This window comes from Cheilinus undulatus, linkage group 24 (assembly GCF_018320785.1).
Source record: "Cheilinus undulatus linkage group 24, ASM1832078v1, whole genome shotgun sequence".
Taxonomy (NCBI): Eukaryota; Metazoa; Chordata; class Actinopteri; order Labriformes; family Labridae; genus Cheilinus; species Cheilinus undulatus.
The window spans coordinates 23,390,228-23,416,309 of record NC_054888.1 but is presented as its reverse complement, the minus strand read 5'-3'; the positions used below and the strand labels follow the sequence as shown (position 1 = coordinate 23,416,309).

Genomic DNA, 26,082 nt, shown 5'->3' with positions numbered 1-26,082 from the left:
TAAGAACAGCATTTTCTATATAATGAAACAAACAAATCAGATCTGAGAAGGCTGACAGATGTTTTGTGCAACATGAAGTTGGATTTCCAAAAGCAAACGTTTAAAAATCCTGCTTTGCATCTGGCAATCACCAAATAAATTTATTGGCAGATTGCCAATCATCTAAGAATAGAGCCCATGCTTGAGAGACTGCTGTTCTATGACATTTCACTGAGGGTGTTGAATTATAGTTTTGAAGTACATTAATGTGTTCTTTTCTAGTGAAAGAGGGTGAGCTTGTTCTGCAGCATGCAGTGTCCCTCCTCTGATTCAGCACCATGGACAGAGGCAGCAGCTGCTGATGCTGTGATCAAAGGAAGAGGACAATTTCTGTTGAAGAAAAGGGCTTTCTGACTCTTAAGTTTCCTGTTTTAGATGGTAATATACAAGATACACTTTATTTTTCTGTCTGTCCATCTGTCTGGTTATTGCTCTTTTATTCTGTTGTCTATCATTCATCAATCATTGTATCCCTTTTTCTATGCTCTGTCTCTCTGCCATATGTCTGCCTGTCTGTCTAATTTAATTGGTAGGCTTTACTGACATATAAAACTCTAGTTTTCGAAGCTGATGACAAATATATAATTATAATAACAGGGAAAATAATTTTTTAATTGGTAGCAAAAATCTGTTTTGGTCACAACAGCTCATGGTGCTGCTGCATTTGCACACTGTTGACCTTCACCCAGCAGATATGGAGGCTTCTGTTCCATGTTCACCTGGTGAATCATTTTTGTTTGCTTGTGAAAAATTGGGGCAAAAAAGGTCTCTGATATCCTTGTGTAAAGGACAGGTGGTTAGAAAGTGCTGCTCTGGTTCCACCTCCTGTTGGCTGCAGCGGGTGCACAGTCAGAGCTTCTATCTAACCCGTCCGTCCGTCTATCAGGGCTTTTAGAAAATATGTATACACTACCATATCGCAATATTTTGCAGGGTAACACTGTAACGATTATGTAAAGCAGTGGTTCTCAAACTGGGGTCCGTGAAATAATTTAAAATAAATTATTAAGGTAATGCCATGTCTTTAAAAAGCAAATAAATACATATAGGGACCACAACACAAGAAAACAATCATACTAAACCAATGACTCCCACATAAGTCAGCTGTGTGCCAGTAAAAACTCAGATATGATTGGGGGATATCACGCAAATCTATCACTCCTTACGTATCAGTCACTTTGCTCAGGACGCATTTGGTGTGCAGGTCCAGCTAGCAACAATGTATAAATATTCAAGCGTGCCCACTTCAGCAAGTGACGCTAGACCCAAACCAGCTAAACTGGTTTTACTGAGAACAGCAACGGAAGACCAAAATGTGTTGTGTATCTTCCTTTGAAGCCATGAAGCCCGCCAAGCTAAAGCACCATCTGATAACAAAGCATGCAGAGTTTAAGGACAAAACAAAATGTTGTTTCTGATGAAAGGGTGAGGAATATATCTGCCAGAAAACAGGAATGATAAGCCTGACCACAACCTCAGAAAAAGCACAGAGAGATTCTTATTTGGCTGCTCAAAGGATCACAAAAAGTAAGAAGCCACACTCAACTGGACAAGAGCTTGTAGGTAGAAGAGTTTAAAATACAGCATCTAGGAGTACAAATGGTGGTTAACATGTGTTTAATCAGCATGAGTTATGTGGGGGTCCTTGGAAAATTGTTCTTATTTATCATCGTTTAATCATGTAGGGGTTTTATCATCATTACCTCCACCAAGGAGGTTGTGATCGGGTGGGTTTGTTTGTTCATTTGTTAGCAACATAACTCAAAAAGTTATTGATGGATTTTGATGAACCAGATTATACCATCTGATAAGCTCCTGATCATAAATATTGTGACAGGGCTGAATATATTATTTTAATTCAGCTACTGCATGACTGATATTGCAGAAATAAATCCAGCATCTCTTTTTTCTTATGATCGAGCCAAAAATAATGTGTGTAAATTGGTTGTTTTGGAGAAATCACAAAATTCGACAAAGTAGGGCAGCAAATCATCCATTTCAGAAGATGAAATCAGAGGAAAAAAGCAATTTTTTGCTTCAAGTTTAACCAGTATTTTGTGTTTTTTGATGTTTTTATCTATTAAGAACAGCATTTTCCATATAATGATACAAACAAATCAGATCTGAGAAGGCTGACAGATGTTTTGTGCAACATGAAGTTGGATTTCCAAAAGCAAACGTTTAAAAATCCTGCTTTGCATCTGGCAATCACCAAATACATTTTTAGGAAATGTCAGAAATGGCATAAGGAAGAACTGATCAGATTTTGGGAGTGATCAGGCTCACCATCTGGATCCAGGAATTTTTAAAATGATTCTTTACTATTGGGAGATAGGGCTAATGGCAGAGGTCTGTGTTATTACCACTTTACACCAGGAGATGGCAGACATGTGTAACTTCAATCCCAGCATGTTGTTGGTGTTTTTCTATTCAAAGTTTTGGAGTTTATAGAGTTTGAAAGACACACACCCAGTAGAGGAGACGAGTCGGAGCGTAACAGAGAGAAAGACAGCGAATTGTAGCGAGCATACTCTCAATGCTGGGAGGAATAGAGGAATATTCACCCTATGCCATGACTTCAAATCGTCCGGTGAGACCATGGGTGAGACTGTCAGTGTGTCTGTAGCACCGGCAGGCAATGTGTCTGTCATGACGGTCCACACGTAGCAAAGCCAATGCTTTGCCTCACCATGCTTCCACCCCACCGGGAAGGGAGTACTCGGGCAAACGCTGTGGTGGGGGTATCTTAGGGGGGGTTCAAAACACCGCGAATAGTGACGGACATCGGGAATGACAAACACCATGGAGGTAGAGACGTGGTAGAAGCCTAGAGTAGAAGCCATAGGAGAAAACGCACAGCCAATGGTGGTGGAGGCTGCCTGGTGATGTCAGAATATGCAAATTAGATGAGTGAATTTACTCCCATCACAAAGTTTGGGTCATACTAAAGATTTTTCTCATTTACAGTATGCCTTTATCCCTAACCACTTTCAAGCTACAGCCTTTTGAAATCTTAATATCAAATAGAGTGATCCGGATCACCGTCTGGATCCAGGAATTTTTTAAAGGATTCTTCACTATTGGGAGATAGGGCTAGTGGCGGAGGTCTGCGCTTTCTGAGTGCTTTTCTAGTTAAATTTGCATTAATTGTATATTCTATCTATGGTTTTGTCATTTCCTCTGGGTTTTGTTGGTGCTTATAAACCCAGTCCTCATACATGGGACTTAACAGCTCGGCTAAACTAGCAGCAAACTCTGTTTTTGAAGGTTTCTATGACCCATCAGTGAACCCAACCAAGGCCAAATAAGGCCCCATGCACAGGCTGACCAACCCCTGTCTTTAGCACCCAGATACATGAATCTACTTGTGTTTCTCTGTTGTTGCCTCTACTTTTAAGTGAGATAACGTCTAACAGTTCAGCCATGTTTCGCTGAATAATGAAATAGTAAGAATAGGTTGTCTCAGCTGGCATTATTTCTTTGTTTACATCATAAGGCACAAATTTTATCATGCTTTGAACAATTCAGCGCCTGCATGGCAGAAAGAGATTTCCTCTGACATTTCATCAGACACAGTGGCATGCATTGCATCAGTACTCTGCTGCCTCTCTGTTTATTTGCCTTTAAATCAAGTCTCCACTCTAAAACTTCAGCTACTACAAAAACCCTCTTGCTTGTTCTTTTTTTGCACTTTAAACCCCAGCGAGAGTGTTTGAAACGCAGCCTCTTGCTGGGTTTGAAGATCCTGAAACATGCACACTGGGAGCTACTCCGGGATAATTGTGACATTTTACAGATTTTCTCTCTTCTCTTTATTTTTTGAGCTTTGCGTGTTCAGAAGCAAAGTGTGAAATCCAAGCAAGTGAAAACTTGTCCCATTGCATCTCATCTCAGATCCCTGGAGCTGAAATATTTCAGATTGAAGTAGATTTTCCTAAAGCACTTAAGTCATTATATCAGTCTATAAAGGCCTGACTGAGACTGAACACTTCTCTCTTTAATGCAGACTCAGCTGACATGTAAAGATGAATAAACTGAGAGGGAAGTGACCCAAACCTTGATTTACATTTTCCCTGCATATTTCACACCGCTCCGCCCACCACTTAACCTACATGTCCTTGTATGCTGAATGAGGTGCACATCAGCAGCGGCAGAGTTTTCATAAAGAAGAAGTCGCCCATGGAGCATAAATTAACCTAGTTGTTCTGTAGAGTGTAAAGTGGTGAGAATTGGCTCGGGGAGTTGGGTTTTATGCTACCGGCTGTAGTAAACATTGTCATAATGCCAGCTAAAGTATGTAAGGAGGGCTCTTCCAATGCCTTTTGTGCAAACTCAGTCAGCCTGGATAAAGAAAAGCGGGTTTCACTTGGTTTAATGTCCCATTTTAAGCATTTGTGTGGTCTCTGCAAAAAAGAAAAGGCTGCAGAAATTATTTTCACTCCTAGTAAGGAGGATACTCCTGAAAAAAGTCATCCAAATGACCCGAATCCCTAGACACGGTGTTTGAAATTCTACCCTCTTGTTAAAGTACAATAAAAATTCTGAATTGAGAATGTGTGCCAATAAAGGTCAGCACCCAAATGCCCCAGATCCCTCTCTTCTGCTCTCCCAGTTTGCCTTTGAAGAGACGGCCAGACAGAGGCTGAAAATGCAGAGTTTAGTGTTAAAGTCACAAGCAGACATTAGTCACATTTAAGACCGAGGATGGGAAGCCTTGAAAGCACATAAACAAAATTAGAATATGAGGAAAAATGTGAGGATAAATGGACAAAACCTTGTCCCACATTTCAGTGGTAGGTCTTCATACATTTGTATTCCAGGTCTAGACATAAATTCAGATATCATCAGCATAGAGTGATATAAAAAAAAGAAAAAACTGAAAATCAAAACTTTGGAAAAGCAAAAAAACCATGAAATATACGGAGAATCAATATTCTTTAGGCCTCTGCACTGACATTAGCCAAGGCCAGAGACATCAGGATGCCCATACCTCCATCCTTCTAGTAAACATTAACAATATCCCAAGAACCCTTTGAGGGTTCTTCTTCAAACTTAATACCAATGTTTGCTCTGATTCAAGCGTGATCTGATTAGTTCTGGAAGCCTCATCTTCATTCCTTCCATGTTAATGTGATATGACATTACCACTTTTATAGATTTTCTTCAAGCCTTGCACAAATAACCACTGTGACTCATGGATGGACTAATAATGTAATTAGGTAGGTGCCAAGGGTCAGTCTGTCTTTTAAGCTTACATTTCACTATTTGAACCATGTATTTTCCTTATTATTCAATCAGAAAACCTCTAAAAATCACAAATATTGAGTGTCAAAATGAATTTAAGCAGGAAAAGGCTCACAGTAAAATTAAAAAACGACACAGACCACATAAGTTTAAAAAGCTGTTACAATGTTGACTAAAATTCACTCTTATTGTTATAACTATTCTTTAAAAATATCTGTAAATTAGTCAAATTCACCATTGTATCTCTCTATTTTTTAACTACACTATAGAGCACTATTATTTTATATATAATGAGTTATTTTTCAAGAAAATACCCTTAGTATGATTGCTTGGTGTTATCCCATTCTACACCCCTAAATGTCCTGTATGTCCAAATGAGGTTTCTCCATTTTTCACGCTAAGATTTCACTAATTACTAAAAATTCTATGCAAACAAAACCTGTCATGATATTTAGCACCAATATTCATCTTTATAATGTGAGAGTTTCATTCACCTATCATGGCTAGTTTTGATTTTAGGGTCATTTGTTTGTGCATTAAAAAGATGTAAAGCAGCATTTCGCAAGTTCTAAGGGAAATGGGAAGTCTGAGACGCTGGTCCACTGCTGATTGGTCAGATGCTGTGATGTCACTTTCTGTGATGTTGACTGATCTCTACTGATTGGCTGAGAAAAATCGTTCTGGTTCTGTAGAATGAGAACTATCTGTTTTTTTTTTGTTTTTTTGCTTTCTATGTCTTTATTGACAGATGAGGATAGCGGATAGAATCGGAAACAGACTAGAGAGCTGGGGAGAGACTTCTGGAAAAGTCCCGTAGGCCGATTTCTAACCCAGGCCGTCTGTGTGCCTGGGGCATGTCTGAAACCACTAGGCCACCTGCACCCAAAAAGTTATTCTAGTTCTACTGTTTCAGCGAGTGTTGGAAAAGGCCACAAAGGAAGTCAGCCGAGTTGACCATATATGGTTCCTTTCAAATAAAGGGTTCAAACTTTGACTCCAGGATGATCTGTTTAGATTTTGGAGGTCAAAGGTCAAAGTAATTGGGCCTTGTGTTTCAAGAACACCTTGAGGGATTTTACTAACATTCTGTGCACAAATCCACTCTGATGCTGGATTCATTTATTCTGTGGAGCTTACTGGGTATTGGTCAAGGTCACTGGCCTGGATGTGTGTCCCTTGCTTACAAGTGCAATATCGCAAGGATGCATGCAGGGATTTTCTCCAAACTTCTTGCAAATATCCACTCTGACTCGAGGATGTTCTGTTTAGATTTTGGAGGTCAAAGGTCGGGGTCGTTGCACTTTGTACGCATTGAGAATGTCGTATCTCAACAGCACGTTCTGGGACTTTTTTTCCTAGACTTTGCAAAGTTATCCACCCTGAAAACAGTATGTATTAAAGATCAGTGCCCACTCTGACTCAGGATGAACCTCTTTAAAGGTTCAAGGTCAAGTTTCCCCCTTGCTTTTTTATGTTATATCTCAAGAATGTATTGAGAGATTTTCTTTGGATTTGGCGCAAACATCCACTCTGAATCAGAGAGATTGGATTTCAGTGATTAGCTCTTAGGGGTCCACGATCACAATGGCATGATTTAATCATGACAGCATGAAAACAAAGCCACATTTTGCATTGCAATCGCTTTGTGTGGAAAGCATGGTCTTTAAGCTTTCTTTCAGTTTTTGTTTCATGTCAATAGGCCAAGTAATACAGGAAATATGATCATTTTAATTTGATATAGAAATTAATGTTACACATAGAGAGCAGTGGACCATGCTGTACAGGACTGGCACTGGTATTTTAGCATAATTTCAGCATCTTTTAATTTCTTTTTAAAACTTCATTTTTGTGGGGTAGTGTGTTTTTTGGAGGCCTGTATATCTAATACAGTAAATTAAACTTTAAAAACAATAGTTTTCAGACCTTTCAGACCTCACGGAGGGGTTTAACCACCAGGCAGGAGTTTGAGTTCCAGTAGCATCCATGAATGTTCTTATTTCCATGCTAATATCAATAACTGGTAATCCATCTACAGTGATCATTGGGCATAAATACAGTTTTGGGATTGGCTCTTGAGCTGCAGAATTCTCCTTAAACACCGCAGATGAAATCTCATAAATGCCAGTAAAAGAGGGCTCCTAATCCACTCTGATGGGCTTCTACATGCTGGGCTTCTGTATCTGTTCACATGGACGTTACCTCACATGAACCCTGTCATGGATTACTTCACTGGACACTAACTATCCCAATCGAAGCTGCAGCAAATGAGAAATTAAATGTTTGTTGACATGCACCTAGAGCTGACTGTTTGGGGCTGTGTGACGGGGCAGCCCTGACCCACAGCTTTCTTTTATGGGGGCTTTTATTGTGGTTTTTCCTCTATGTATTTGTTGTGCTTTCATGTTTTTTTCAGCTCATCATTGTGCATAGTTGGACGAATTGCCAGAAAATTGTTAGACAGTGGCATTTATGCGTTCCAAAGGTTGGATATTTAGGACTTAGCTTCAGAGAACTTTCTCAAGTTTTACCCTCAGGTCAGGACTTTGGGCGCAGCAGCTTTTAAACAGATTTATATTAAATGTCACGCTGATATTCACGCTTCCCTTGGGATGTTTTGGAGTGACTTCAGGAATCCTCTGACTTTTTTGTGCTCTCAAGTCTAAATTTTGTCCTCTCAGTTGCACCAAATGTGTGCAAAAGCTTCTGTTTTCATGTTGGCATCAGTTTCAGAGCTGTTTAGTGCATGCTTAAGCCACACATGCAGACAGGGTTTAAATGGTAGACATCAGCATGTGTGCTCAACCCGGACCAACAGGAATAATTGAAATGACCACATCTGCCGAGCACAGCATTACCCTGCGATGACTAATGGTGTAGTAAAAGTCATGGCAAAAGCAGCGCAAATTGAAGGACAACCGGGGTCCTCTTCTCTCCACAGACACTTTAATTTATGGGTTTAACATCGTTACGACAGAGGGAGAAGGTTGGAGTGGACAAACAAAATCAAGGCTCCTGTTTTCTGTCCCATTTACGTCTGCACTGGTTACATTTTTTCCCACTTTTTAAGATTGTATTTTGAGCTTTTGTTCTTTATTTTGATAGGACAGCTGAAGAGAGAGGAAATAAGCACTGTAAGAAATTCAGCTTGATTAAGTTGAGATGTTGAGTGACTAATTATAATGTATTAGGTGCACTTTTGATAACTAAACACAGAGTTAGAGTTTCCACCTGTGACGTTAGGTGTTCCTAAGGAGCATAGTGCATGCGTTTCATCAGTACACATTGCCTTGATACGAGGTTGACTCTCTACTTTGTTCTTTCCCCTACCACAGATTTACAAGAGTTACGGCAGCTCTGTCATACTGTAAAATATCTAAGACTTTACTGTAGTGTGGACTGATACAGACTCTTTAGAGTTTAAACTTTAACTCTATGTGAGTTTGATTAACACTGGCTTTTTTAATATAGAGGTGTGACTTTACCTGGACAAGCTGGTTGGAACTGAACTGTAAGAACAGATCTGTGGGGATGAAACATTTATGACTGTTGGCCTAATTCTAACCTTTTCTTACTTATAGTTTTGACAAGGACATGCAGGAGAGGAGTGCAAAAACAGGAATAAGCACTTTAGCACGATTCTTATTTCAATGTAACTGACAGCCACACACACCTTCAGCTCATTTCTCTGCTTTCTACAGCGATAGAGTTGAAGTGGATAACAAATGACTGCCTGTCAGTTTTTCTGAAATATTCATGAATGCTTCCCCAGAGTTCAGGAGAAGTCATCAGAAGTGTCAAATGTTCAGGTGTTAGTTCAACTCAACTGGGAAAACAGGTGTCCACATACAAAGAGCACAGTCATGATCACACTGGCTGCAGGTTCAAGTCCTCGTCTTAGTGCTGTTTGGTGAATGTCTACCCTACTCTTCCTAACTTTATTTCCTGTCTCTTTCACTATCTATCAGAGCAAGCCTATGTCACTTCCTGCTCTGCAATGTGGCAGATTAGAAAAAGCAGCACTTTAAAAGTTAGGATCCTCATTTAGTCAACAGTTTATAACAAGAACAGCCTACAAAAACCTTTACCTTTGTTTATATTATACTGTTATGATGCCAATCCTGATTTAGAAAAGTCATGAATTTTCAAATAAAAATATGTAATGTAAAATAAATGGCTCCATAAATATCTACCCCCTTAAAAATGACTGGTCTCACTCAACAGAGGTCCAGACAGTTTGTGATATTAGTCTCTCTATTACTATAAAGGGGTTCACCTGAGTGCAGTGAATGTGTCTCAAGTGATAGTGCACCTGTGTCTGGAAGGTCCAGCCACTATTAAATGAGTATTCCTGGCTACCATTACACCTTGAAGACAAAGGAACACTCCAAGTAACCCAGAACCCCACTGTGAAGCATGGTGGTGGCAGCATCATGCTGTGGGGATGCATCTCACCAGCCAGCCCCGGAAGACTTGTAAAGTTGGAGGGTAAAATGAATGCAGCAAAATGTAGGAAAATCCTACAGGACAATCTTACCCAGTCTGCGGCCTTGCTGTATTTTTTTTTTCATTAGCATTTTTTAAACTATTTCTATGAGTCTTATGGAATGTTATTATTTCTGATATGTTTGGATTATGTGGTTGCATTTTTTTATTGATTTGTGCAACTCTGTGTGCATGAGGTCTATGGTTGCTATGTTCTATCATCTTGCAGCTTAACACTAGAACTGCCAGTGGGTCAAATTTACCCAAGGCTGTTCTTTAAGGGCGCATTCACACTAGAGCTGTTTGGTCCGCTTTAAACGAACTCTGGTCCTTTTTCCCCAGATAGTCCGGTTCATTTGGAGTGGTGTGAAAGCTCACACCCACTCTGATGCGGACCACACAAGCGAACTCTGGTCCGCTTGAACACAGGGGGTCTGGGTCCGCTTCCAAACAAACCTTTGTGTGCTTCGTTTGAAGTGTGAAAGAAAAGCGGACCAACTTGTGAACCAAAGGCAGGAAGTGGCATGAAGCGTAATCATATACGGATTTATATGTGATATAATACATTCAAATACATGTCGGTACCTGGCTTGGCGTCTGTGTAGCCATAGCAACACGTTATACTCGGTGCTGATTCATTCGTGTCATGTAAAGAACGACATGCTGGACAGCTCACCACCTTGCTGCCTGCTCATGATGCCCCAATAGAAGAGCAGAAACCCCAGGACAGCGTAAATTCTGTGTTTTTTCACTGTTTATGTGGAAGAAAAGACTGGCAGAAGGAGATGGATTTCTAATTTTGTCTTCCTCTGTGCCGCCTTTTCTTCGTGGTCACCTTTGTTTGTGACAACAGTTCCCCTAATGGGCAGAGGTTGTAGGTGTTCAGACAGTTTGGTCCATTTGGCCAAGAGCTTTGTGATGCAAACCAAACCAAAGGAAAGTGCATCAATGTTGCAATTTCCGTTCCAAAACAGACCGAATCCCCCCAGCCTATCAGGTGTGAAAACGACCACAGTATCTTACTTGATGTGTATACAGTTTTAAAGACTGTCAGTCTTTGACTTTTCCTAAAAGCTTGTTTTATAGCACCTGGCATCATAAAAAAGATCTTTGCTTAAACCCAAATTTTGTTAATGGGCATTTATTTTTAGAACTACCATGCAGGTCTAAGATACCCCATAAGAAAGCCTTAATTTTCCAACTGTTTTATTTCACACCGTCAATAAAAAATGGCACAATGGAAATACCTTCTCTCAGCTGCAGCACTGCCTAATCAGAAGTCGATAGATCAACCTTCAACATGACAGGTAAATTTGACCCACTGGCTGTTTTAGGTATATAGAAATCCAAGGCAGTTCTAGTGTTAATGTGTGAAGCACTTGGAGTCCAAGACAAATTTCTGTTAGAGACTCTTATCAATTCGACTTGTATTGTGTCGTGTCATGACGTCAAGTCGAGTCAAGTCGTGTCAGGTCGAGTCAGACCAGTCGAGTTGTGTCGAGTCGTGTCAGGTCGAGTCAGACCAGTCGAGTTGTGTCGAGTTGTGTCATGTTGACTCGTGTCGAGTCGAGTCGAGTCAAGTCGTGTCATGTTCACTTGTGTCGAGTCGAGTCGTGTCATGTCATGCATGTTGTGTCAAATCGTGTCGTGTAGAGTCTTGTTGTGTTGTGTCGAGTCTTGTAGTGTCATGTTGACTTGTGTCGAGTCAAGTCGAGTCGTGTGATGTCGAGTCGTGTCGTGTCAAGTCGTGTTGTGTCGAATTGTATCATATCGTACCATATCCTATAAAATTGCAATATCCAGTTTAAGAAGGCACTTCAGAACATATATTACATTATAAAAATGTATAATGTTATTAGTGAGGTATTAGAGCAATTTTTTCAGGTCTTTGGAAGCAAGAAAATAAATTGCAGCTGTTGAATTTCTACATGGAAAAAGCTACAAGCATCATAGACATGACCTGCAGTACGCAGCCTTTTCAGAAATCCATGTTGGGAAGTTAATTCCAGGTTGTAGTGAAGTGTGGTGGTGGAACTTTGGATTATTTTGCAGTAAACTTGATGTAGAAGCAAAGCAGTGTGATATTTTAAGGAAATTTGTCAGGATTCCAAATGCTAGCATCCTCAAGTCCACATTAATGCTAGCCATGACTCCCTTTTCTTAATGCCAGTGCACTTATTGTTTTACTTGCAGCAGCATTTGCCTGTTTTTTTGTCTGTTTGGGTGTAAACATGGGGAGAAATGCAGCTGTTGGACAACCAGTCCTTGGAAGTGAAATTCTAATGCAGTTCAGGTGAATTGCAGAGTCAGTTTCCTCTGCCGAGGCTCCGGCCCTGAGATGCTGCGGTGTCCATACACATCGCCGCTCTCTGAAAATCCTCTTACTCCACACAAACACACCCTCACATAAACACGCACGGTCGCACACGCTGCTGTCTCCCCTCTCATTTTCTCTCCCTATCTGTAATACACTCACAGAAAATACTCATCCTTACTCACACACACACAGCGTGGATTTGTTTTCTCTGTGATGAGAGGGATTATGGGATAAAGGAGGCGAGGCCACGCCAGTTTAGTTCAGTTTGGACCCAAAGCCGCTCTCGGCAGCGGCACAATGACAAACGCAGATGAATGTCTGGAGATGTGCACAGCCGTTAGCGCCGCGGCCTCTGTGTGTTTGGAGCACGGGAGCCTCTGATTGGGATTCTGAAGTGGCGGTGGAGTTGTTTTTCTTTCGGATGACTGAAGATGAGCAGAAAAACAAGCGTCTGGCTGGAATCTGCGGATGGCTTCTGAATCCAGAGGAGTTAAACCAAAAACCAAAGAGTGTTGAAATGTGCTCTATGGGTCAAAGGATGGCTTGAATCTGCAGCTGGTGTTGATGGAGGTTTTGAGGCCGTGTTGAGCTTTTAAATGGGGACACTTTCCTTTTTTTTATGCTGCATGCAATGACATAACTGCCTGATGAATTTCACCCATCAGCAAGACGATATGGGGATCGATCAGCTGGATTCTTACGGCGATGACGTCCTCATCTAGTACGTCCTTCCTTCTATTATTAGACTTTTACGAGCACTTCATCAGCAGGGGCCTCGACTCCTCAGTGTTAATGCGAGAGAGCTGACGCCTTTCTGTGCAGAATATGCTGACTAACAGAATACAAGTGTGAATTCTGGCGCTGAAATGCAATTGATCTTTCCGTTGTTACTGTTGCTATGCATCACAGAGTTGAGGTCAGGACAATAAAGTCATCCTCATGGTTTATGGCTGCAGGAGGAAGTGTTGGCAGGAATAAATCACGATGAAGATGCTCAAATTCAGTTGCATTTCTCTGGCTTGATGATCTTTTATTGCAGGTGTGATTATTTCTCTGCAGAGTTATGGGAACCGAGACTTATGGGCTGTGCATGATTAGTCGCTGTAGTGGTGGAGACTTGAATTTTTAACCATCGATTCAGGAGGATGCTGTGCTGAATTCTTATCACAGCATGGACTTTATTTATGTATTATACCCCTATCTTCCCTCTTCTTTCTCACTCCATAGCAGCAATGTGAAATCCACAATTACACCAGTGATTTTTCATTCATGCATGCATGCATTTTGCAGCACATGCATGCATTGATTGCCTATCTAAAGTCCCAGTGAGCTCCTGTTTGACTGTGCTATCTTACACTGCAAGCCACACACGCAGAGACAAGCAGGCTCTCTAATTGGACTAAGAGGGATCAAACCCTGAAGTGAAAAGAGGGAGAGGAAGTCATAAAGTCCCCCTTTGGTTCTTTTCTTTAAGGATTTACTTGAATTGAGACACTTAATGAAGCTCAGCATGGAACGCCAAGCCTTGATCAGGTGATGCCCAGCTGAAACCAATTATGGCCTCACAGCTCCCACAGCCAATCCCAGCTCTTTCTCTCAACACATATGACGTGCTTCTAACATGTATTAATGCTGATGCACCATGCTGCTGCTGCTAAAGCTTAACCTCCTCCACCCCAGCTACCTCCTTTATAGAATAAAGCTTGTTGCACCCTTGTTGAGATTCATGCTACAATGGATTCATCGCTTTGGAACTAATTTTATTGTATTCAGTACGCAGTGTCATAAATGTATGAGGGTTTCTAGAAAGTCAAAGCATCTGCCTGGGTCAGCTCTTATGACACAAGAAAATTGAAAATCGCAATCAGAAAGTGCCGGGTTTCATGAGTTCATCCCCAAAATTTTGTCTGATATCTCAAAGATACCGACCAAACTTTCTGTAAAAAAAGTATATCCCTTAGCTGCTCAGAAGCTAATCAACCGTCTCTTTCTGTTTCAGCCATAAGAACAAAATGTCCGGCTGGCCGCCCCCTGGCCCAGGCTCCTGGAGTGGACTTCAGGGGCCTCCGTACAGCTGGGACAGCATGAACAGCACCAGAGAGGGCCGGGACTGCCTCACCAAGTAAGCTCTCGGGATGTTTCTAGTAGACGCGTGTCAAACCTGATGAAGCACATTGAAACCGTAAAATCAACTTGTCTAAAGTTGAGGAAGCAGTAAAAACAGAGCACAATATCACAGCATCTTGCAGGGTAGAAATGTGACATGAGTCCACAAAGCATGGACAATGTCAATGTCTACATCAGGGGTGTCAAACTCAATGACAGAAGGGGCTAGATTCTGAATCAAGGTCTAACCTGAGGGCCTGATAGGGTTTAACCAAACAGTCAACCTCATTTTCAGCAGCAATAGATTATGGGGAAAAAAAATTTGCACTGCGGATAAATGATTTGAGATTTAAAAAGTCAAAATGATAAGTTAAAAGGCTCAAAATCTGAGATAAAAAGTCAAACTTAATCATTCAAAAGGTCAAAACACAAAATAAGATGTTAAAATAATGCTTTTAAAAGGCAAATACATGAAAAGGAAAGTCAAAATCATGCTTTTAAGGCAAGAATATGACTTAAAATTTAAATGACGCACCTAAAAGGCCAAAAAATTAGATAAAGGTTGAAATAATAATTGAAAAGGTCAGAATATTAGATTTAAAGTCAAAATTATAAATTGAAAAGCTCAAAATATGAGGTAAAAAGTAAAAAATAATAAATTGAAAAAGCCAAAATTATTAGTTAAAGTCAAAATCATAAGCTGAAATGGTCAAAATATGAGATAAAAAGTCAAAAAAAATAAATTGAAAATGGTCAGAATATGAGGCAAAATGTCAAAGTAATAAATATAAAAGGCAAAAACATGAAAAAAGTCTGAATAATAGATTGAATTCATAATTGTGCAGTGCAAAATTGAAATATGAAATGAAAACACAAATGAATTTCTCTTTCCACATTTCTTTTTATCTAATTATTTTTACGCTTTAGTTTTTTCACATTTTTATGACTTAAGGATGTTTGATATCATTAAGGTTAAGTTTACATTTTCACACTGGAGCAAATCTGCAGACCTCATGTTTTAGGGCCAGTTATAATAAGAATATGATGTAATCTTGCAGGCCGGGTGTAAGTGCACCACGGGCCTTGAGTTTGACACCCCTGGTCTACATGCTTGAGCTGAATGTGGGTGCAATTTGTCCTAGTTTCTTGGTATTATGTTCTTATAACCTGGCAAAGCCTACAAACATGATCTCCATTCTCTAAATCATATAAACTCCCAAACTGCATCGCCTCTATGAGATGTTGTCAGTGCTGCTAGCTATGCTTGTTTACATCATGATTGCAGAACATTATAACCCACTAGTCACCAGTTAATGTCATAATAATAAGTATGGAATCTAGCCTTAACGATAAAGCAAAGAGCAGCATCCAGTAGCTTCATCACGGAAACAGCTGCTTGTGCATAGATAGTGTCTCCATAATCCAAACCAGGCGGATTTATAGCTTGAACAATCTCTTTGTGTTATTCATTAGCAAGACTAAATCCTGGAAAAAAAACCTGAGGTTGGGTGTTATTTTTCCAGTAAAATTTGAAATGTGTGATTTTAAAGTCCTGATCTAGCCAAATACCTGAGTACTTTAATAGTTGAACATGTTTAATGATTGCATTGTTTAATGGAGGCAAAGCAGCATCAAAAGGGGCCAAGTTTCTTTGTAAAAGAGGGGAAGTCTAACAGGAGTATTTGCTTGATTCACATGTATTCTCGTCACTCAGCAGATGTTGCCCGCATATTTTAAAAAGTGGAGATATCGGTGCATCAAAAATATTAACCCTTAGAGCTCACGCGGCATGGATCCATTTACAAATCACTTGGTAACGTTTCAACCGTAGGTCGTAGACACTTAATTGTTTTTTTTGTTTGTTTGTTTTTTTTTCCCTGAAAGCTCTCCGTTGTGCCTTTCTAATCACGTTCTCCATGCAGTTAGAGCTCTGACAGAACATTTTTTAGTGAGCCCTGAACTTGGCTGACTTTCTGGGTCCCTGAGGATGGCATTGTCATAAAAAACAAGAAGTGACACATTTTATAAAAACGATAACTTTTGAACCATAAGTCATAGGCACATACTGAGTTTCTTGTTGTTCATTTGATACCCTCAAGGGCGCCATAGCCCTCAAAGGTGCAGTTCTAGCAAGCCCAGAACTTCGGTGATTTTTCGGGGTCTTTACAGATTGAATCCACAATTTTAGATCCAACAATAAGCATCTTTTAATCCATTTTTAGTCCATTTTCTATCACTTACTTTATGCCCAGGACATCGCCATGTTGTTTATGGCATGCATGAATTGAACTGCATAAACACGCGCATGGACTTCTCTTTGTATATATGTCGATATTTTGAAAACCGTTAGTCACAGAATGTTTTTTTTTTCATCGTTGTGTCCCCTAAAGATGGGCGAAAAAGTCTGTGCAAAGAAAAAGCTTAGTCACTAATGTTTTCTGTGTGTTATAAGTAAAAATCTGAGTTTCAAATTCCAATTTGTTTTTTCTTTTGTCTTTAGAGTCCTATAACTTTTTTAAAATTCAAGTGGCATTACTGTAGTAGATAAATTCTTAAAGCCCCGATTGTCCTCAAAAAATGGATGTTTATAGCTTGACTGTGTACTACAGGGTTGATGTTTTACAAGCTTTTCAAGACAAAAAGTCCAGATGAGACATGATGGTGAAAAAAATAGCGGTGAGCTCCTAGGGTTAATATCTGTGTTTAAAATGTCATGCTCTGACTTGGCGAAACTATTCAGCGTAAATGCCAATCAGTACAACGCACTGCACTTCTGTTTCAAAACAAAAGTCCTGGATGTTTCTGATACTTTCAGGGCAGAATTAGATATTTAAAGGGATATTTCAGGATTCTTGAAGTTGGATCTCTCCTGCTCAAAACTTTCAAATGAAGTTTCTTTGCTCTCTCTTTCAGCCTGCTGATTCTCCATCTCTATAAGTTCATCTTCGGTGTACTCCAGTTCACAAATATCCTCTAGTATTCACAGTAAACGGCGCATCATCATCACTCAAGTCGTAATTGCTCATGTTATCTTTGTTTTAGCTTGGTGTGGTGTTATTATTCCTGTAGAAGCCCGCAGATCCACACAGCTGATCAGAGGATCAGTACACAGTGCGTAAATTAGTGCCTGACATGGAGGGATGAATAAATCGCTTTGTACATTTTCGACACAGCAAACAGGCAAGCAAACATATTTTCTTGGCCCATTTTTACGTAAAACTCATTAAATTACGCAGATAAAACGTTACCATCTACAGCTATTATGCTGCGGATCTCTTTGAGCTCATAATAACCACTAAATCAACTTTCACAGAAATCACTGGAGGCTAATGCCACTACTATAGCCAAGTACCTCATACCAACCAACTTCAAAAATCACGAAATATCCCTCTAACACATCCAGTTTGCACAGCCTGGGATCCTGCACACTGCTGGTAAGACATGGTGTTCAACATAAAAAATTGACCAGCAATGCAGGGCTCAATCAGTATTGTTAATTTAACTGATTTTTATTTCTTGTGCAACTCCAAAGGGTGCTAAATTTAAAGGTTTTGCTGGCTAATTGCACGCATTCCTATGTATGCTCACTTGTTTGAAAGATGCACAATTTTAGAGTTTGTAAGGCTCCCTTTTAGTGTGCATCTTACCATTAAAATCTTGTCATGCAGACCTGGTTAGAGTGGCTTTTTCTGCATGTCTTATAACTAAGCTTTTAAAATTATCATCATGCTTTATCTTTGAGCTGATGCTAACAGGGATTTTTTTCTTTAAGGAACCAGTAAATCGTATTTTATCTTGGAGGAAGCTCATTCTATAAATTGCAAATTCGAGGGTGCTTTAAAATCAACCACACTGTTATGTTTTGTCATTTTAAATCAAATGTCCGCAGTAAAATTGTTCTCTCCTGTCCAATACCATGCCTCTACTTGGTTTTAAAAATAGCTCTTAAGCCGACACTTGATTGATGATGCATGCACAGTGCAGAAACATCCACTTAAAGATATAGATTTATCTCCATCAGCCTTTAAAAAATCTTTTCAGTGAATGGATTAAAATGAAGCAATTAAGCTCTGTTAACAGATGATATGGATCAAACATCACAGATAGAGCAGGCATAGAGAAAAGTAAAGTGCTGGTGCAGGTTTAGAACTTGTTTCTGCTCAGTTCAACTTGGCGTTTGTCTTTTTTTGCACACTGATCGCTTTATTAGGTACATCTGTTCTGCTTCATTGATGCAGATATCTAATGTGCCAATCACATTGAAGAAACCAGTGCATTTAGGCACACAGATGTGGTCAGGATGAGCTCATCAGTTAGCAGCCATCGCTCAGATTTTGCATTCTTCCTGTGCACGCACCACTCTTTGAGAGTTTGTCCTGCAGGTGGAAACTTCCATGCAAACTCTCAGTCTGAACATCTATCACACACTTGGCATCCAGGATAATATGCACGGTAACCTTGGCTTTGCAAACACTGGCTCTGCAGAATGTGAATGTGTGTGTTTAAATGGAGCTGCTGCTCTTGATGTGCTCGTTTTGAGTGACTTTTGTTGATTGCTGGCTTCATTTGCCTTTCTAGCAGAGCTCTTTGGACAACATTGGCTCAACGCCTAGACACTTAGAAAACATTATAAACTGTGTGCAAAAATGTCCACTGCTCATTTTGGCAATTTCGCCGTATTTTGATGAGCCGTGTTGCCGTGTCGACTTGCATTGACTGTGTGGCTTGATGCAGAAATTGCCCAAGAATAATAAAGTTTCCTTTCCAACTCCTTCCTCCATTATATCTTCTCTTCTTTTTCACTCTCTTTTCATCCTCTTATCATGTTTGCTTTCCTCGCACTTCTTATCCTCTTCATCGTTACCACTCCCCCATGAAATCCTCCCCTCCTCTCCTCATGAGGCGGGAGTCTAATATGACAAGGCAGACAGCTCCGGTTATGTGGCTTTGTTCTCAGGGAAAAGCTGCTGGCTTAAGAGGAGGTGACACAGATTGAGTATCACAATTGGATTTCTGCGAGACAGAGCAAAAAAGATAAAAGAGGGAGAGTGAGTAGAGCCAATGATTGATTTAACTGCATCAGACAGGTAACTCTGCTGAGCGTGGCAGGCATAATGTAGAAAGTTTGGGGATCCTTTGCTCCGCTCTGTGTTTTGAAACAGCTGTGATCCATGCAGCTGGACGGATATTGGGATAAACGGTCACTATTGGAGGCTAGGTCAAAGATAGGCTTGTTTTTGACCTTTGCCTTTGCACATAACTGCTGTCCGGTGTCTGTTAGGAGCGCTCACTTCCAAATATTAGTGCTACAAAGTTTCAAGATGCAGTAGAAAGGCTGAGAGGATGTGGTGTATGATTAGCAGGTTAATCTGATTTCATCAAACTCCCTGGCAGACATTCAGAAATACTGGAGATGTTTTTCACTCATTTCTCACACTGACTGCATGAGGAACGTACCATCCATGGTCAAAGAGGGACTGATCTGAGGCCTTATATACTGCATACACTGGCACAAGACTGAATGAGAACATTAGCATGAAAAAGCAGCGATAAGGTTCACAGCAGATACCTGGAAGTATGCCGTTACCACTCAAAGCTGTGCCACAGGCTAAGAATTACTCAGAAATACTTTGTCACTTTGTAAAGGTGTAAGACTTTTTAAGAGACATTAAAAAAATAAAAACATTCCATGGACTTGAGAGAAGTAACAGCTTTTTATAAATTTATGCTAATTTTTAACCCCTTTCCGCCACTTTTTCCAACCCATTTTGCCACGTTCTTGCGATTTCTAACACTTTTTTTGCACATTTTGCAACTTCCAAACTTCTGTTGCCTCTATTAACCCATTTTTGCCACTTTTTTGCCACATTTTTGCCACATTTTTGCCAGTTTTCCAGCACATAATGCCACATTCAAGCCATTTCTGCTACTTTTAACCCCTTTTCACCACTTTTCTGACCAGTTTAAACAAATTTCAGCAATTTCTGCTTCGTTTTAACCCCTTTTCGCCACTTTCTTTCCACCCACTTTGCCACATCTCCAACACTTTTTTTTTTGCATGTTTTGCCTCTGTGAACCACTGTTTTGCAACATCCCTCTGTTGCCTCTATATTTGCCTCTTTTTGACAGTTTTCCCTACTTTCTAACCCATTCATCCACATTTTAACCATTTCTGCTACTTTCTAACCCATTTTCACCACTTCTTCTGCCCATTTTTCCACATTTAAACCATTTCTTTTTTAAACCTTTTTAAACCCCTTTTCTCCAGTTTCTGCCCATTTTGCTAAACTTTAGCAATTTCTGCCACTTTTTCATGCCTTTCCAAAACTTTTCTAGCACATTTTTTCCTTTGTCAAACAATATTTTGCAACTTTCCAACTTCTGTTGCCTCTATTAACTAATTTTTGCCACTTTTTGACAGCTTTTCACCACTTTTTCTGCCCATTTAGCCACATTTAAGCCATTTATATCACTTTTTAATGCCTTTCCACCACTTTTTTGCCCACTTTGTCTCTGTTAACCCATTTTTTTGCAACTTTCAAGCTTCAGCTGGCTCTTTAAACCCATTTTGCCACCTTTTGACACCATTCCACCTCTTATCCTGCCCATTTTTTCCACAAAAGCCAGTGATGCTGCTTTTTTTTTTACCCATTTGCCACTTTTTTGTACATTTACTCCAAATTTTAGCCATTTCTGCCACTTTTTATGCATTTCCACCACTTTTTTGCCCATTTTGGTTCTGTAAGCCCATTTTTTGCAACTTTTCAGCTTCTGTTGCCTCCATTTACCCATTTTTCCCGCTTTTTGACACCGTTCCACCACTTATTCTGCCCATTTTGCCACAACTTCACCAAATCTGCTGCTTTTTGATGGCTTTTCGCCACTTTTGCTTGTTGTACATTGGTTTTAAGCAATCTTGTCAATTTGTGCTATTTTAAACACATTTTTGGCCCTTTTACCCTGTTTATCCTGGTGTAAAAAAAGGGTGTTTACATTTTGAAGAATGCTATATACTATGGCTGAATAAATAAATGTACTTACCTTTACAATAGACCTCCACTGACCCCCCACTTGGCTGGGCCCTGGAAAGCTGTCCCCTTCATCCCCCCTTATGGAGTCTGTCAAGTTTTTGCTGCATAGCGTGCACACCCTCCAGCTGGCCTTGCTGGGACACTATTAGCATCCTTCCCTTGCCTCCTTGTGCATGCAGGGATCCTTTATTTCTAACTGCTGATTTAGGAGATATTGGGCAGAAAAAGTCAGGTTGGACAAACTCTCATCTGTTTTCACATCTTAACACCACCCTTCACTTCTCATTTGTTGGGTTTTATGGTGCTGGTTAGCCAAGGTTAACTTGGTCTTTTAAGCTTGTTATGTAACTCTGCCGTGAAACCCTTCGTCCTAGACTGAATTACATGTTTTTCTGACTTAAGGTGGTAATCCATTGAAGTCCTTTGAAGCTTGCTCGTGATAATGATGTCTAAGTCTGTGATTCTAACCCCAAGCCTGGCTGAAACGGAACCAAAGTGTCACAGACGATTTACTCTGACTCCTATTTCGCACCAGTGAGCTGTTTTTCAATTAAATGATGCAATTCTCAACGTTCTTAGTCCGCAGCAAGAACCTGAATCATCCTTCCATATTACATTTGTGTGCCTGCTTTTCCCATTCATCCACATCGAGTTCCAATGAAAAGATTTGACCTTTTGTATTCAGCTTTCCACTGACCCCCTGACATCCAAGCTCTGCCGTCCTGTGGGGATTAAACCCCAACGGCCCCGGCAAGGAAGATGAGCCTGCATCGCATATTGGAACATGCTTCATTACAGACAGATTTAGTTTGAGGTTTTTGAGCGCCATATGCACAACACAGATCAATGTGAGAACAGGAGAGTGCAAAGGGGAAGTACGATAGATGAGATTGAGTCTGATCTGGATTGGTGGGAGACGTAGTGGCAGGCCAGACAGTTGAAACATGTCATCAGAGCAGATTTAGGCAGAGCAGCAGGTATGCATGTATGTTGTAATGACTGCAGAAGCTGGAAACAATGCTGCCAAAATAAAACATGCGCTTTAGAGGTTAATGCTAAAATCTGCAGACAAATTATCCATGACTTCATGAAGGTTAGGATGGATTATGCTGGAATGCATATGCTTCACTGTATAGATAGAGGCAGATGAAGATGGAATGGATTTTGGCCAGGTAACAATAGACACCTCGTACTGAACTTAATGTGCAGAGAGAAAGCAATGGCTGCCAAGGGAGCCTTTTAAGCTGTGAAAGAGGGGAGGGCTGGAAATAAGAGAAAGAGAGAGAATGAGTTAACCCCACTGAAAGTGTATCACCTCTTAATTAACAGGCACTCTGCATTCTCCATGTCCCGCTCGAGACAGGCGTCTGAGCTTCAGCGAGCGGGAAGCTTTAATTTAATGTGGAGCATTTACATTTTAGTGGTGCTCTCATCCTCAGTGACTTGCAGTAAGGCAATGATAAAGGCAAGGTGGAATTTGAAGCCACAGTAAAGCCATGTCAAATATTGGTGGATCAATATAACCACCAGCAGCACTCATAATGAATCAGGAGTGCGTACATGTTTAACTGTTTTCTTCATACTGAACGTTTTACGTCTAATGCCACACGAATAAAGAAGTTTAGAGCAGGAACTTAAAATGAGAAAAATAAACAAGAGTTACTTTTTCTCATTTTGAGCTGGCTGTTCTGCTACAGCCATGGCTCAGTATTCATGTTTATTTTCCTCCCCAAACTATCACCGAAACACAGTCAAGTCTTTTGGGATAAGTGAATTGTAAATATATTATAGAATATTTAATTTTTTCAACTGTAGAGGCATTGAATGTTTAGCACTGAGGTCAGAGACAAGTTTACCCATGGTTCCAGTGAGGTGTTCTGTAAATTATCAGTTGATTTTGTACTATATCATAGGGTTTGTTATAACATGGTACTTAACCATGCTGTATTATACTGTACCCTATTGCAACGCATCGTGCCATACCATATTGCATCGTATTGTATGGTATCAAATTTTTAAAAACAAATAAGAGTTAATCTAACTTATTAGGTTTCACATTGTTCCATACCCTACTGTATTGTATCATATTGTATCCTAACATCTCATGTCTTATCGTACCCCATCATACCATACCCTATTTTATCATATCATATTGTATAGTATTGTATTGTATCGTATCGTATCATATCGTATCGTACCTTGTCCTTTTGTATCGTATCATATCGTACCGTATTGTGTCTTTTTTGTATCGTATCGTGTTGTATCATCTCGTGCAGTGTCGTGTCGTGTCATATTGTATAATATTGTGTTGTATTGTGTCGCATCGTGTCGTGTCGTACAGTGTTGTATCGCTTCGTGTCATATTGTGTAATATCCTATCATGTTGTATCGTTTCGTGTCATTTCATGTCGTGTCGTATCGTGTTGTATCCTGTCTTCTTTTGTCATGTCGTATTCTATCGTGTCGTGTCGTATTATATTGTATAATATCGTGTCATATCATATCTTGTATTGTTTCATATCAAATAATGTATCATGTCATGTCATATCGTGTCATATCACATCGTGTGGTATAGTATCGTGTCATGTCATTTCTTATATTGTCGTGCCATGTCTTGTGGTATCCTGTCATGTGTTGTATCGTGTCGTATCATATCATGTTGTATCGTGTCGTGTCTTGTCTTGTCTTGTCGTATAACATTGTGTCGTATCATATCATGTCATATCATGTCGTGTTGTGTCTTAGTGTCGTGTTTGTCATATAATATCGTGTCATATTGTGTCGTGTCCGGCCGTGTCGTTTCAAGTCGTGACGTGTTGTATCGTGTTGTACCCTATTATTGTTATTGTACCCTACCATAATGTGCCCTATTGTATCATATTGTATCGTATCATTCCCTATTGTTTTAACTGGTTTCATATAGTTTTGTATTAAATAAAGATATAAAATTAGATTTTCCCTTTCTAGTACCGTTCCCTATTGTATTGTATGGAATGATATAGAGTTCTCAAGTTCAGTGCTACCCAAAGTGTTGGCCAGGGCCCACTGTTGGGCCCCAGAGGTTCTCTATGTGGGCCGAGAGACCATTCACCATTACTAAAAATCATAGAAATTAACAGAAAAAAAAAACATTTTGAATGATCATAAAATGCTAGACTATGTTACTGCTTTAGGTCTAAGAAGTAACAGAACAGCCAGAAGTTTTAACTCACGCCACCTTTTATCTTTTATTTTGTGTTATGTATACAACCGGTGTCCATCATTCAACTTTGCTGCTCGCTCTTTGGTTGTAGACATTAATCATTTGTTGTCAGATTTGCTGGGGTACAAAGTACATTTGTAGAAACTTGTTTTAATGATCAGTACACTTTCATGCTAAACCATCTGAGGACTTTTCTTTGTATTTAAGGGGAAACTGTTTTTCCAAATCATACACCTTTGTCCGAGTACAGGAGCTGTTCTCTGTTTTATAGGTAGCTCTAAGTCATGAAAAGTTAAGGTTGAATAGCTACATTAAATCATGCTAAGTGTAACCTTTCCCTCCAGAGCTGAGGCTTATTTTTACTGTGAGAATGAATGCATCGATTGAATTTTAATGTGCAGTGAATCGTTTTATCTAACAGACCCTCCTTTATAGAAGCAGGCTATCAAAGACTCCCATCTTCCTGAAGTTTGTGTGTTTGCTGACTCATCTATATATTTTTGATGAATAGGTCCAAAGGTATTCTGAATGTTACACATCATCCTTTATTTTTTCTATGTCCTTTATTTCTTTAGCCAAGTGTAGATATTTGTCCTCATTTCACACTTTCACACTCTCTTTTCCCTTGGTCTTCCAGCCAAGTGTCCACCAGCAGCTCCCTGGAGGAGGTTCACCTGGATGGGGTCCCCCCTGCCCCTCGCCTCATCGAGATGAGACGGGATCCCGTCCTGGGCTTCGGCTTTGTGGCGGGCAGCGAGAAACCTGTGGTGGTCCGCTCTGTTACTCCAGGTAGGCACAAAGCAATAATCAATACTTTGTAAGGGACCTGATTACTTTGCTTGTTTTTTTGGCTTGTGATCCTGAGGAGGCATAAAACCACAAAACAGCTGCATTTACTAAACCTGCCTCTTCAAACCAGTGGCATTTTTGACTTCACCAAAGTTTTAAACTTACAGACGTGCGTCTAAGTGACTGAGCATTTATTCCAACTAAAACTGGAGTCCTTGGGTTGACTCTCATTTTCATTTTACTCTGACCTTGATTTAGTCTGGTGGGTCTTTTTTCCTGTGTTCCCGTCCTTGCTGCCAGTGGACTTTTTAATTTTATTAATTATCCTCATGCAGAACAAAACTCTTATTATCATCCACTTTGTCCTGCTCTGTCTTTAATAAAGTAATCAGATGTGGAAATGTACTCACATTCTGTACTTAAGTAGAAGTACAGGTAGTTAGTAAGAAAGTACCGACGCTGAACTGTACCTACAGAGCCTATGAAGTATTCACCCTCTTTATTGATTTTATAAATCAATCATGATTAATATAGATTTGGCTCTTCTGATAAACAAAAATCTTCTTTAATGTCAAAGTGAAAACAGATTTCATCAAAGTAATGCCAGTTTAATAAAAATATGTAATGTGAAATAAGTGACACCTGTGTCTGGAAGGTCAAGTTACTGGTTAATCAGTATTCCCGGCTACCATTACACCATAAAGACAAAAGGACACTTCAAGCAACTCAGAGAAAAGCTTCAGCAGCTGAGATGAAAGAGGCTCTGTAAACAACAACTGTTGGCTAGTTTCTATAATAATAATAATAATTATTATTATTATTTTTATTATTGTTTTCATCATTGTCATAATCATCATCATCATTATCACTAT

General features: G+C 39.8%; 1 protein-coding gene across 1 annotated transcript in view; it reads left to right on the top strand.

The window, feature by feature from the left end:
• Positions 1–354: 354 nt before the first annotated feature.
• LOC121505985 (FERM and PDZ domain-containing protein 4-like) overlaps positions 355–26,082 on the top strand; it is a 55,198-nt gene continuing 29,470 nt past the window's right edge. The window contains exons 1-3 of the mRNA XM_041781447.1: positions 355–417; positions 14,082–14,204; positions 25,059–25,210. Of these exons, the coding sequence (XP_041637381.1) occupies positions 14,095–14,204; positions 25,059–25,210 (262 nt within the window). The 5' untranslated portion in view covers positions 355–417; positions 14,082–14,094. The remainder of the gene's footprint in view (positions 418–14,081; positions 14,205–25,058; positions 25,211–26,082) is intronic.